Genomic DNA, 14,697 nt, shown 5'->3' with positions numbered 1-14,697 from the left:
TTCTACTTGTGATCATACAAAGAGGATTTTTAAAAATTCTTTGGGTCAAACTACTTTAATTTCACAAATCAGCCTCCAAGTGGCGCTGTTACATGGGGAATGAATATGTCTGTACTGCGTGATGGTGCAGCTCCCAAGTCAGTGAGAGCCAGCCATTTGACAAATGAGATCCTGAGTGAACGGTGGACCATTGAGTCGATACAACGCCTGTCTTGTTTTCGTTTCTTTTTTTCGGATTGATAATTTTTTTTTCTTCTTTTTTTGGACATGGAGTTTGAAATTAATCATTTCAGAGATGGAATACGACGGCGATATATTGGCAGACGGGTGGCCTGCCTCTTTGTCTTTTGGTGTATGTTTTTAAATGCAACGCAAGGGCAAATCCGCTACTCAATCCCTGAGGAGATGAAAAAAGGCTCGATCATCGGAAATGTGGCCCAAGATCTCGGTTTGGATCTGAAAAGACTGCGTTCTGGGCGGGCCCGCATCGTGACCGGGGAGAACGTCCAATACGCCGAGCTGAGGGCGGACAAAGGGCTCCTGGTTGTCCTCGAGAGGATTGATCGAGAGCAGCTCTGTGGAGACGAGACGCCGTGTAGCTTCACCTTTGAGATTTTATTGGAAAACCCCATGGAATTGCATCCCGTGACCATCGAAGTGTTAGACGTAAATGACAATGCACCTACCTTTAAAAATAACCATCTGCGATTTGAAATAAGTGAATTGGCAGCGCTTGGCTCCCGTTTTGTTTTAGAGAATGCTCACGATGCTGACGTGGATGGAAATAACGTACAAAATTACATTTTAATTCCGAGTGATAATTTCTTTTTAAAACAACACGCCAGTCCAGGTGGCATAAAACATGCAGAAATGGTGCTTCAGAAAGCTTTAGACAGAGAAGCACAGCCGCGACTCGCCTTGAAATTGGTGGCTGTGGATGGTGGAAATCCCCAGAGGTCAGGTACAGTAAATATAGAAATCACCATCGTAGATGTGAATGATAATGCTCCCGTATTCAATCAAACTAATTATAAAGCGAAGGTTTTTGAAAATGCGCCAAAAGGCACACACGTTCTAACTGTAAATGCCACTGACGCAGACAGCGGTTCGAATGGAAAAGTAACTTACTCATTTTCAAAATCAAATGCAGACATAACGGAGTTGTTTTTTGTTGATGAGGTGACAGGATCTATATTTGTAGCAAATCAAATAGATTACGAAAATGACAAAAAACTAGAATTCATGGTTGACGCTAAAGATGAAGGTGGGCTTACTGAGTCTACCAAAGTCGAAATAGAAATAATGGATTTGAATGATAATGCCCCTCTCATTAATGTAATGTCTTTCACCAGTCTCGTGTCAGAGGATTCCCCCGTCGGTGCCACAATTGGTATCATTAATGTAAAAGACCGTGATTCTGGTGAAAACGGTCACGTGACGTGCGCGATAGAAGGCCGTGTTCCATTTAGGATTAAATCCAATGTGAGAAATTATTTTGCATTGATTACTGATGCTGATTTGGATCGTGAAAGTGTGTCAGAATATAACATCACAATTGTTGCGTCAGATGCTGGCTCACCTCCCCTCTCCACAAAAAATACGTTTAGTTTGAAAGTGTCAGACGTCAATGACAACGTTCCTGTGTTTTCGGTCGGAATTTATAGCACAAACATTGCAGAAAACAACTCCCCAGGAGTTTCTGTTTTAAGAGTGATTGCCAAAGACCCAGATGAAAATCTGAATGCTCGTGTATCCTACATGTTGGAGCAGAGTGAAATAGGAGGAAGTCCAATTAGTGAATTCGTGTCTGTAAATTCAGAAAGCGGAGTTATTAGTGCAGTTCGCTCATATGACTATGAGCAAATCAAAGAGCTAACATTTATTGTCAGAGCGCAGGATGGAGGCTCCCCTCCCCTCAGTAGCAACGTGAGCGTTCGAATCCTGATCCAGGACCAAAACGACAACGCCCCTCAGGTGTTGTACCCGGTCCAGACGGGCGGCTCACTGCTGGCCGAAATGGTGCCTCGTTCGGCCGACGTGGGCTATCTGGTGACCAAAGTGGTGGCCGTGGACGTGGACTCTGGCCAGAACTCTTGGCTTTCCTATCAAGTGCAGAAACCAACCGACAGGGCGCTGTTTGAAGTGGGCCTCCACAATGGGGAAATCCGAACTGTCCGCCAAGTGACTGATAAAGATGCTGTTAAACAAAGACTGACTGTTGTGGTGGAGGACAACGGGCAACCCTCTCGTTCAGCCACAGTCATTGTGAACGTGGCAGTGGCCGACAGCTTCCCTGAGGTGCTCTCGGAGTTCACTGACTTGAGCATGCACGACAAGGAGTACAATGACAAGCTGACTTTTTACTTAGTCTTGGCGCTGGCTCTGGTCTCCTTTCTCTTCATCACCTGCTTGCTGCTCATCATCGCAGTCAAAGTGCACAGGTGGAGACAGTCTCGCGTCCTGTACCACTCCAACCTGCCCGTCATCCCGTACTATCCACCTCGGTACTCGGATACTTTGGGGACAGGGACCCTCCCTCACGTGTACAATTATGAGGTTTGCAGGACCACCGACTCTAGAAAAAGTGACATGAAGAACATGCAAGCCATGAGTCAGAGTTTAGTGAGTGTGGATGGAGCCAATGCCGATATGTCTAATTGCAACAAGCAGATGTCAGGAGACTTTTCTCAGATGTCAACTTTGGTGAGTGATGTTTATCACCTTTTTCATTTGATATTGTCTCATGCAATGTAACGAGAGCCTTGAAAGGTTCACCGTTGTTTTTCAGTCAAATCAGAAATTGAAAACGATGCAGTTTAATTTTGTTTTGAATCAGAATGGTATCGTATTAACTGGCAACACACGTAATTAACATGGATGTCATAACTTCAGTAATCTTATTGAAGTATTTCATAACGTGAAAAAAATGTGTTCTATGAGTTTGATCAGATTAGTTAAGATAAGTTGATGAGATCGGACGTTTATTGTCGTCCATGATACTGGAAATGTTTGAAGCTGACTTGACTCTGCATGCGATCAAATACAATAGTTTGACCAATTACAATTGCTGACACATCACTTATGAACAAAAACTGCGTGCTCACAAATGTCAAACTTTTTCCCCCCCAAAACAAGTCATTTTAAAGATACCCCCCCCCCAAAAAATAAAATAAAATCATGTGCAGAGTGCATAATTGACCACATAAACGACCAAAGGACATAAGTTAAATTGAATAAAGGTTACTGCACGAAATTGACAAGTTACGTTTCATTTAGCGTTAAACAGAAACGAAAGGAAAACAGCATATGTGCATGCATTTAAATAACCGATAAACCAACAGGAAAAATATATAAAATATATATATAAATCGGATTGTTTTTCTTTCCTCAATTTGAATTCCCAGCAGTAAATGTAAGGAATTTTGGGTGTTGTTTTCTCAAGATTATTTAGTTTTTAGCTTCCGTACAGCATTTTCTATTAATGCTTCTCCACAAACAACGGACTATACTTCCATTTTGCCTTAATTGTGCGTTCATCCCCCTCACTGCTTCTCAGTCCTCGTTCTTGCACATTTTGAACTCTAAGGGACGCTGTTGGCTTGGATATGAATTTCCGTGTTGTCCCGCAGTCCTCCCCATTGACGAGGCATTTTCTGTCTTTTGTTGGCAAAGAGGGCAAGTGAAAGAACAACGATCTCCACCTCGCATTGAATTTCTTGTTGAGAGCTGACATACAGGGACCTGATTACTTTATAGGACTTATTTCTTGCGATTTATTTTTGATTTCGTCATCATGGATAAATATGAACCCTTCCCTTTCTCGTGCGCAAAATGGAGGTTGTTTTATGGATGGCGACGTCAAGCGGGGACGTTGATGTTTTTGCTTCATTTGGTTACCACGGTAGGTGGTCAGATTCGTTATTCTATCCCAGAAGAGATGAAGAAAGGCTCCGTGATTGGAAATGTGGCACAGGATCTCAGTTTGGACATGAAGAGACTCATAGCTGGGCGAGCTCGCATCTTGACAGAAGACAACATTCAATACACGGAGCTGAAGACAGACAAAGGGCTCCTGGTCGTCAGTGACAGAATAGACCGAGAGCAGCTTTGCGGAGATGTGACGCCATGCAGCTTCAGCTTTGAGATCATTTTAGAAAATCCGATCGAGCTGCACAGAATAATTGTTGAGGTTTTGGATATTAATGATCACGCCCCTGTATTTTCAAATAAAGATAAAACTCTCTCATTTGAAATAAGTGAATCAGCTGCAGTTGGTGTGCAATTCCCCTTGCAGAGTGCAGAGGATCAAGATGTGGGGCAAAACGCATTGCAGAATTACATTTTGTCACCAAACGATAATTTTATCCTAAATCAGCATGCAAATCCTGATGGCAGTAAATATGTTGAAATGGTGCTCCAGAAGCCTTTAGACAGAGAGCGACAACCCCGTTTGTCTTTAAAATTAATTGCACTTGATGGAGGAACACCACAAAGATCTGGCACTGTAAATATAGAAATAAACGTTTTAGATGCAAATGACAACCGGCCAGTTTTTAATCAATCAGAATACAAAGCTTATCTTATGGAAAACACGATGACAGGCACCAGTGTAATTACGGTAAATGCTACAGATGCTGACAGTGGTCCGTATGGACTCATCACATACAGTTTGTCTAAAACAAAAGGAAGTGCTGGCAATATATTTAATATTGATGAACACACCGGCACAATTTACGTTTCTGGTCATATTGACTACGAAAAAAACAGGAAGTACGAAGTGAGGGTGGAAGCAAAGGATCAAGGTGGGCTGATTGGGACCAGTAAAGTTATATTTGATGTCATTGATGTAAATGACAATTCTCCATTAATTAATATAAAATCCTTTTCCAGTCCTCTGTCTGAGGATTCACCTCCAGGTACAACAGTTGCAGTTCTAAACATAAAAGATGTTGATTCTGACAGAAATGGACAGCTAAAATGTTCCATAGATGGAAAACTTCCCTTTAAATTGGAGACATCTCTGACAAACTATTATAATTTAATTTCAGATCAATTTTTCGATAGAGAATCTGTTCCGGAATATAACATAACGATTACGGCCACTGATCTCGGAACACCTCCACTTTCTAGCTCAACAAAGTTACATCTTAGAATCTCAGACGTGAATGACAATGCACCAATATTTGATAAAAATATGTATTCAGCTTATGTGGCAGAGAATAATTCTCCAGGCATTTCCATATTTACTGTCACTGCTCGAGACGCTGATTGGAATCAAAACGCGAGAATATCTTATCTCTTGGAGAACACACAGACAAGTGGCAGTCCAGTTTCTGCTTTTGTCTCTTTAAATTCTGAAACCGGTGTTCTCAGTGCAGTTCGATCATTTGATTATGAGCAAATTAAACAAGTGGTCTTGGTGGTCAGAGCGCAGGATGGAGGCTCCCCTCCTCTCAGCAGCAACACGAGCGTTCGCATCCTGATCCAGGACCAGAACGACAATGCCCCACAGGTCTTGTACCCGGTGCAGACCGGTGGCTCGCTGCTGGCCGAAATGGTCCCTCGTTCAGCGGACGTGGGCTATCTGGTGACCAAAGTGGTGGCCGTGGACGTGGACTCTGGCCAGAACGCCTGGCTCTCCTATCAAGTGCACAAAGCCACAGACAGGGCACTGTTTGAAGTGGGCCTCCACAATGGAGAAATCCGAACTGTCCGCCAAGTGACTGATAAAGATACTGTCAAACAAAGATTGACTGTTGTGGTGGAGGACAACGGGCGGCCCTCTCGTTCAGCCACAGTCATTGTGAACGTGGCGGTGGCTGACAGCTTCCCTGAGGTGCTCTCAGAGTTCACTGACTTGAGCATGCACGACAAGGAGTACAATGACAAGCTGACGTTTTACTTAGTCTTGGCATTGGCTGTGGTCTCCTTCCTTTTCATCGCCTGCTTGCTGCTCATCATCGCAGTCAAAGTGCACAAGTGGAGACAGTCTCGCGTCCTGTACCACTCCAACCTGCCCGTCATCCCATACTATCCACCTCGGTATTCAGATACTTTGGGGACGGAGACACTCCCACACGTGTACAATTACGAGGTGTGCAGGACCACCGACTCTAGAAAAAGTGACATGAAGAACATGCAAGCCATGAGTCATAGTTTAGTGAGTGTGGATGAAGCTGATGCTGATAGGCCGCCTGCCAACCAGGAGCTTTCAGGTCACTTTTCTCAGATGTCAACATTGGTGAGTGAAATATGTAATAATTTCTCATGGTTTTTTTTGTATTGATACCTCTGAAAGTTCTGCTCTGATTCTTTCTCATAATCTTCCATATTCCAAAAAATACCTTCTGCAGGGTATTGAGAAAGATTTGTGAGTATTTTGTTTTGCTACTATTTGGAGATAATTCCCTATGATTCCCCTATTCCATATGAGTTTACAAAATGTTACATTTCATAGTCCTTTGTAATGCTTCTTGGCCAAATGAGTTCAGCTCTGATTCTGTATAATCTTTCATATTCAAAAAAAGACCTTCTGCAGGGTATTTGAAAGAGTTGTGATTATTTTGTTTTGTTACTATTTGGAGATAATTTCCTAGTGCTTAAATCAAGCTTCTTGGAAAAACGTTACTCTGCTCCGGAGATTACTTCACTTCTTCAGTCTTAGTGCTTGTGCACCTGTGAGGGTTTTGTCGTTTTTTTATGTTTTCAGCAGCAACGATTGTGTATGTGCTTGCAGTCAATTGTCTTTTAATGACTCAATTTGGCTTCAAATGCCCCATCAATACACAAGAGGGTCTTTCTGTATTCTGAAGTTAGACATTAATAGACGTAAAGTCACCCACAGTGCATCAGTGTTCACACTTATAACCAGTAATTGTTTAAGGATTAATATCCAAATTCACTGTGGCATCGAGGGAGTTTTACTGATATGCTTGACAATGAGTTTCTTATGTTATCTATCTCTCTCCATGGTCCTGAAGGACAGCGTTCAATGGATTTGTTGGGCATTGCTCACTTGGAAGAAATAAAATCAATGCTCACTATCGATATCATCTGAATCTTGCTCACACAACAGCCATCACGCAAGTTTATTGATTGAATGTTAGTGCAATTAACAACTTTATATATATATTTTTAATATTTTAATGGGATTGGTAAACAGAGCACGCCTTATTTATACATTCCCATCCCCGACACCCCAAGAAATTGTTCACCATTTGAGATTAACAAGACTAATTTCACATATTGGTCTCTAAGGGGCGCTGTTGCATGTTAAATGGATGTTTTGTGATGCGTGTTGCAATGCCGCTCCCTCCTCTGCGACTGCCATTTGGCACAGGAGAGCTGTGCGTGAACAACGTTCAACACTTGAGCTTAAAAATCGGCTGATAGTGTGGTTCGTCATTTTTCGATCCGTTCACTTGATTGGAATAATTTTCTTTTAATATGGAGTCTAAAGATGTTCATCCTAACCGTGGTGGAATATGGCGACGGGCGGCCTGCCTCTTTGTCTTTTGGTGCTTTTTTCTAAATGGAACGCAGGGGCAAATCCGCTACTCAATCCCTGAGGAGATGAAAAAGGGATCGCTTATTGGAAATGTGGCCCAGGATCTCGGTTTGGATCTGAAAAGACTCCGTTCTGGGCGGGCCCGCATCGTGACAGGGGAAAACGTCCAGTACGCCGAGCTGAGGGCGGACAAAGGGCTCCTGGTTGTCCACGAGAGGATAGATCGAGAGCAGCTGTGTGGCGACGTGACGCCGTGCAGATTCACCTTTGAGATTTTATTGGAAAACCCCATGGAATTGCATCCCGTGACCATCGAAGTGTTGGACGTCAATGACAATGCTCCCACTTTTCAAAGTAGACATTTAGAATTTGAAATCAGTGAGTCTGCTGCGCTTGGCTCCCGTTTTGTTTTGGAGAGTGCGTTTGACGCTGATGAGGGTGCGAACGGCTTGCAAAGGTACATTTTAATCCCGAGTGATAATTTTGTTTTAAAACAACACGCCAATCCGGGGGGAAAAACACATGCAGAAATGGTGCTTCAGAAAGCTTTAGACAGAGAAGCACAGCCACGACTCGCCTTAAAATTAGTGGCTGTGGATGGTGGAAATCCGCAGAAATCAGGTACAGTAAATATAGAAATCGTCATCTTAGATGCGAATGATAATGCTCCCGTCTTTAATCAAATTTTATATCAAGCTAAAGTGAATGAAAATGCACCAAAAGGCACCCATGTTCTTACTGTGAATGCCACTGACGCAGATAGCGGCTCGTATGGAAAAGTAACTTACTCATTTTCAAAATCAAAAGCAGGAATTGCTGATTTATTTTTTATAGATGAGGTGACAGGAGGTATATCAATAGCGAAACCAGTAGATTATGAAAAAGAAAAAGCAATTGAATTCATGGTTGAAGCTAAAGATCAAGGTGGGCTTACTGAATCAACAAAAGTCGAAATAGAAGTAATGGACTTAAATGATAATGCCCCTCTCATTAATGTAATGTCCTTCACCAGTGCCGTGTCAGAAGATTCCCATGTTGGTACCACTATTGGTATCATTAATGTAAAAGACTTGGATTCTGGTGACAACGGTCACGTTAGATGCGCAATTGAAGGCCGCGTTCCGTTTAGGATTAAATCCAATGTGAGAAATTATTTTGCATTGATGACTGACGCAAATTTAGATCGCGAAAGTGTGTCAGAATATAACATCACAATTGTTGCGACAGATGCCGGCTCGCCTCCCCTCTCCAGAAAAATGACATTTAATTTGAAAGTGTCCGACGTAAATGACAACGCTCCTATGTTTCCGGTCACCATTTATAGCGCAAACATTGCAGAAAACAACTCGCCAGGTGTTTCTGTTGTAAGAGTGCTTGCCAAAGACCCGGATGAAAATCAGAATGCTCGTGTCTCCTACATGTTGGAGCAGAGTGAAATTGGAGGAAGTCCAATTAGTGACTTTGTGTCCATTAATGCAGAAAGCGGAGTTATTGGTGCTGTTCGCTCATATGACTACGAGCAAATCAAAGAGCTGACATTTATTGTCAGAGTGCAGGATGGAGGCTCCCCTCCCCTCAGCAGCAACGTAAGCGTTCACATCCTGATCCAGGACCAGAACGACAACGCCCCTCAGGTGCTGTACCCGGTGCAGATAGGCGGCTCGTTGCTGGCCGAAATGGTGCCTCGTTCGGCTGACGTGGGCTATCTGGTGACCAAAGTGGTGGCCGTGGACGTGGACTCTGGCCAGAACGCCTGGCTCTCCTATCAAGTGCACAAAGCCACAGACAGGGCGCTGTTTGAAGTGGGCCTCCACAATGGAGAAATCCGAACGGTCCGCCAAGTGACTGATAAAGATGCTGTCAAACAAAGACTGACTGTTGTGGTGGAGGACAACGGGCAGCCCTCTCGTTCAGCCACAGTCATTGTGAACGTGGCGGTGGCCGACAGCTTCCCTGAAGTGCTCTCAGAGTTCACTGACTTGAGCATGCACGACAAGGAGTACAATGACAAGCTGACTTTTTACTTAGTCTTGGTGCTTGCTGTGGTCTCCTTCCTCTTCGTCACCTGCTTGCTGCTCATCATCGCATTTAAAGTGCACAGGTGGAGACAGTCTCGTGTCCTGTACCACTCCAACCTGCCCGTCATCCCGTATTATCCACCTCGGTACTCGGATACTTTGGGGTCGGGGACCCTGCCACACGTGTACAATTATGAGGTGTGCAAGACCACTGAGTCTAGAAAAAGTGACTTGAAGAACATGCAAGGAATGAACCAAAGTTTAGTGAGTGTGGATGGAGCTGATGCTGACACACAGATGTCAACTTTGGTGAGTCATGTCTTTCATTATCATTATCATTTGCTGTATTTTCTGTCCGTGGTGCTGAACAGTGTTGATGATTTTTATCACTTTTTTGGACCAGTTTGAATCTATTAATTCGTATAATAGTCACTGGAAAAATAAATCTTGTTCTCAGTCTTATTCTCGTTCTTATTCGTATTCTCAATATTATTCTCAAGATGATTATAAGTATTATTGTTTCGTCAGCAGTATAAAATGAAATTGTCTGGCTTCAGATACGATATTTAAGTTGAGATGATTTTGTTGGACATTACTGTTATTGTAATATTCTTAAAAATCTATTGAATTTTTACACTGAATCTCTGTTCATAATTAAAAAAAATCTGTATGCAATCATAACGTCGGCCTTTGTATTTTAAAATAATGTATTGTTTTCTTAATTACGTTGTTACAAATTAGTCTGAGGAATGATTTCATATGAAGGTCTTGATTTTATTAATTGTTACTGGTCAGTCGTTTCAATTAATTGCTTAACTTTCCTATATTTCTGTGCTGTCATACTCAAAATTTAAACCTATATTTTGTCAAAAGTTGTATCTGTATTTTTATTCGTGTAGAAATATATATTACAGTGGTACCATATCAATATGCTTTGGACTGTCTTTACCTTTGGACGGGGCGAATCAAATAGAGGTGCAGTTCTGTGAAAATGCTCTGAGGGCCGCTGGTGACACGTCAATGAATGAGAATGAAACACGTCCGTGAAGGGGTCCTCCTCTTGAGCTCCTTTTAGAGCTTCATTGCTGATAAACACGACGGACACCTCGACATTTAAAGAGGCAGATTTCTTTTGGATTCTCGTGTTTATTTTGGAATTTGAGTATTGGTTTTACTTGAAGACGTCATCTTGTTATTTTTGAATTCACGATGGATTTTATGCGGATGCGCGCTATCAGAGGCCGATGGCGCACACTGTTTGTGATTCTTTGTCTGTTGAAGCTGCGCTCTGTGACTGGACAGGCTCGCTATTCCATACCGGAGGAGCAGGCGGAAGGCTTTTTTGTTGGAAACATTGCAAGAGATTTGGGCTTGGATATTGGCAGACTAGTAACAGGTAAAGCTCGTATCATTACCAAAGGAGGCCGACAATATGTTGAATTAAAACGAGACAAAGGAACACTTGTAATTAAAGAGCGCATCGACCGAGAGGAGCTTTGTGGCAAGACGACGCCCTGCAGCTTCAATTTTGACATCATTTTAGAAAATCCCATCCAGCTTTATCGGGTAACAGTGGAAGTTGTGGACATTAATGACAATAGTCCGTCCTTCCCACAATCTGAAATTAATTTAAAAATAGCTGAAAATGCTGCAGTAGGAACCCGTTTCTCACTCGCCAATGCAGCCGATCTTGATGTTGCAATAAATGATATTCAAAGATACACTCTAAAACCTTTAAATTATTTTAAATTGGAAGTACAAAATGAACGAAACGGAGGAAATGTTATCGAAATGGTTTTGCAAAACCCTTTAGACCGAGAAAAAGAGGAGAGTCACACACTCATGCTATTTGCTTCAGATGGTGGGGAGCCACACAGATCAGGGACAGTGAGAATCGAAATTACTGTGTTGGATACAAACGATAACGCCCCAGTGTGCACTCAACCTGTTTATAAGGTTGACGTGCCTGAAAATTCACCTGCAGAGACACTGATCACGACGGTTAGTGCAAACGATGCTGATTCGGGCCTAAATGGTTATGTCACCTACTCCACTCCTCACATTACGAAAGAGGAAAACCAGCTTTTTAATGTAAATGTTAAAACTGGAGAGATCAAAATTGCTGGTAGGTTAGATTTTGAGAAATCAAAAAGCTATGAATTAAATGTGCATGCAAGTGATCATGGAGGATTTACAGATACATGTAAAGTTATTGTTAACATAATTGATGAGAATGACAATATCCCCACCATAGAACTCATGTCCTTTTCTCAGTCCATACCTGAGGACTTTCCCCCAGGTACAACTGTAGCTGTGTATAACGTGAATGATGAAGACTCTGACGTCAACGGTGTCGTCAAGTGTTCCATTAACACCGACGTCCCTTTTAAAATTGAGTCTTCATTAACAGGCTACTACACCATAGTCACTGAAAACTTCTTAGACCGGGAAAGTGTCCCTGAATATAATTTGACCATAACGGTGTCTGACCAAGGCTCTCCACCTTTGTCTAGTAGTAAAAACATCAACGTTAAAATATCAGACGTGAACGACAACCCGCCCAAATTCCATCAGTCGGAATACAGTAAGACTTTACCAGAGAACAACTCTCCCGGTTTTTCCGTGTTTGCTGTCAGTGCGAGTGATGCAGACTGGGGCCAGAATGCCAGAGTGTCTTACTTCCTGGAGGAGAAAGAAGTTAATGGAGTAGCTGTGTCCTCTTTTGTCTCCGTCAATTCTGAGAATGGTGTCATCCACGCAGTCAGATCATTTGATTACGAACAAATCAAGTCCTTTGACTTTAACGTGACTGCCCGTGACTCTGGATCCCCTCCTCTTAGTTCTGTGGCCACAGTTCGCATCCTAATCCAGGATCAGAACGACAATAACCCTCAGGTTCTGTACCCAGTGCAGACGGGCGTCTCACTGCTCGCCGAAATGGTGCCTCGTTCGGCGGAAGTGGGCTATCTGGTGACCAAAGTGGTGGCCGTGGACGTGGACTCTGGCCAGAACGCCTGGCTCTCCTATCAAGTGCACAAAGCCACAGACAGGGCGCTGTTTGAAGTGGGCCTCCACAATGGAGAAATCCGAACTGTCCGCCAAGTGACTGATAAAGATGCTGTCAAACAAAGACTGACTGTTGTGGTGGAGGACAACGGGCAGCCCTCTCGTTCAGCCACAGTCATTGTGAACGTGGCGGTGGCCGACAGCTTCCCTGAGGTGCTCTCAGAGTTCACTGACTTGAGCATGCACGACAAGGAGTACAATGACAAGCTGACTTTTTACTTAGTCTTGGCGCTGGCTGTGGTCTCCTTCCTCTTCGTCACCTGTTTGCTGCTCATCATCGCAGTCAAAGTGTACAGGTGGAGACAGTCCCGCGTTCTGTACCACTCCAACCTGCCCGTCATCCCGTACTATCCGCCTCGGTACTCAGATACTTTGGGGACTGGGACCCTCCCACACGTGTACAATTACGAGGTGTGCAGGACAACTGACTCCAGAAAAAGTGACATGAAGAACATGCAAGCCGTGAGTCAAAGTTTAGTGAGTGTGGATGGAGCTGATGCTGATGCGCCGCATGACAACAAGCAGATGTTAGGAGGCTTTTCTCAGATGTCAACATTGGTGAGTGAAATGTTTTAAAGAATTTGGTTTGTTTTTTCTCATCACACTTACGACTGAACAGCTACAGCTTCATCTCATGTACAGTAGCTGTGTAAAAAGATAAAAAGTGTAACTCGATGCAGAAATACAGTGCAAGGTATTAATAATTATTTGCTCCCTGACATTTTTTTAAGCCTACCCATTATGGTTTTGTCTTTGAATAAAGAGGAGCAGAAGACAAACGGAGACTAAGATCAGTGGGCTGTGAGCCACTGACTTGTGTTGCTTTTGTTTAAGGCCGTGGTCATTGTAAAAGACTATTTCCCATTTTCTGGATGAGAAAATCCTTGTCCAGGAATGTATTGTACATGATGAGCTCTCTCTTTTTTTTTAGGCAATATTTATTCTGCTATAGTTTATTGATATTCTCCTAGTATTTGAACTGAACAAATGATAGTGACTCTGCTCTATAGATTTTACTTTTTCAGATTTTGCTTCTGTACCTTATTCATAGGTCGTCAAGTGTCACGTCTCAAAAATATGCACAATGCACAATTGTTCATGTCCTATACCAGAGTCACCGTCACATATTCTGGAAGTGAACATCTAAAAAGCTATTTAAAGTTTACTCTATCATAAATTAGTATGATGAATACATTGCAATTGTGCATCTTTTGGTGATCTCTGACTCAAAGTGCGCGCAAAACCTGTCGCCTTGTCTCTGTCCGTGGTGCTGAAGTACTGCGGTCCCTCGGTGTTTTGACCTGCGCTCACTCTGAAGGGTTAGTGATCGTTTAAATGTTTTCTATTCTGTCACTACACGAAACCGTGTTGATTTTCTGTGTGTGCAAATCACGACTCTTTCCGGGTGTGTGAATGGGGTTATATCTTTGTGATTTGTCATTTTAATGTTTTTTTCCCCGCTATTAAACAAAATACGTCGCATTTAATGATTTATTTGTCTTAATATTTTTAACCTTACAAATTTCACCTATCCGCCTCTAAAGGGCGCTGTTACCTGATAAATGGATTTGTTGGTGCTGACTACATAGTGCAGCTCCCTCCTCTGTTGCTGCCATTTGGCACAAAAGAGCTTTGCGTGTACAACGTATCGATCGCCTTTGAGCTGAAATCGGATGAAATAATTGCGTCTATTTTTTTATAGTCATTAATCGATTGCTTCATTTGAATACATTTTGCTTTCATATGGAGTGTAAAGAAATTCATACACGCCGAGGAGGAAAAAGGCAAGGGTCGGCCTGGCTCTTTGTTTTTTGGTGTTTTTTCCTAAATGGAACGCAGGGGCAAATCCGCTACTCAATCCCAGAGGAGATGAAAAAAGGCTCGCTCATTGGAAGTGTGGCCCAAGATCTCGGTTTGGATCTAAAAAGACTCCGTTCTGGGCGGGCCCGCATCGTGACAGGAGACAACGTCCAGTACGCCGAGCTGAGGGCGGACAAAGGGCTCCTGGTTGTCCACGAGAGGATAGATCGAGAGCAGCTGTGTGGAGACGTAACGCCGTGCAGCTTCACCTTTGAGATTTTATTGGAGAACCCCATGGAGTTGCAT

The 14,697-nt window shown here is 43.0% G+C and overlaps 2 protein-coding genes across 20 annotated transcripts in view; both read left to right on the top strand.

Moving 5' to 3' along the window:
• LOC148404383 (protocadherin gamma-C5-like) overlaps positions 1–14,697 on the top strand; it is a 226,049-nt gene that overhangs the window by 85,066 nt on the left and 126,286 nt on the right. Inside the window, exon 1 of one of the 18 annotated variants that reach the window (XM_088381012.1) lies at positions 7,345–9,834. The exons of 16 other annotated variants lie outside the window; for them this stretch is intronic. In XM_088381012.1, the coding sequence (XP_088237138.1) occupies positions 7,447–9,834 (2,388 nt within the window). In that variant the 5' untranslated portion in view covers positions 7,345–7,446. Of the gene's footprint in view, positions 1–7,344; positions 9,835–10,636; positions 13,150–14,697 lie in introns of those variants that run through there. One more of the 18 variants, XM_088380938.1, reaches the window with a different exon arrangement.
• On the top strand, positions 198–4,061 carry LOC148404384 (protocadherin gamma-A3-like). 2 transcript variants are annotated; one of them, XM_088381248.1, is made up of 2 exons: positions 198–2,703; positions 3,906–4,061. In XM_088381248.1, the coding sequence occupies exons 1-2, from the start codon at positions 268–270 to the stop codon at positions 3,939–3,941; spliced, it is 2,472 nt and encodes an 823-aa protein (XP_088237374.1). In that variant the 5' UTR covers positions 198–267; the 3' UTR covers positions 3,942–4,061. The 2 variants fall into 2 exon arrangements, with proteins under 2 accessions (XP_088237374.1, XP_088237364.1); XM_088381238.1 differs by lacking the exon at positions 3,906–4,061 and adding an exon at positions 3,673–3,849.

The sequence above is a fragment of the Syngnathus floridae genome, chromosome 1, assembly GCF_059516105.1.
Source record: "Syngnathus floridae isolate MCC-2025c chromosome 1, RoL_Sflo_1.0, whole genome shotgun sequence".
Lineage (NCBI taxonomy): Eukaryota > Metazoa > Chordata > Actinopteri > Syngnathiformes > Syngnathidae > Syngnathus > Syngnathus floridae.
The sequence above is the reverse complement of the archived record's forward strand: the minus strand, read 5'-3'. Positions and strand labels throughout refer to the sequence as shown.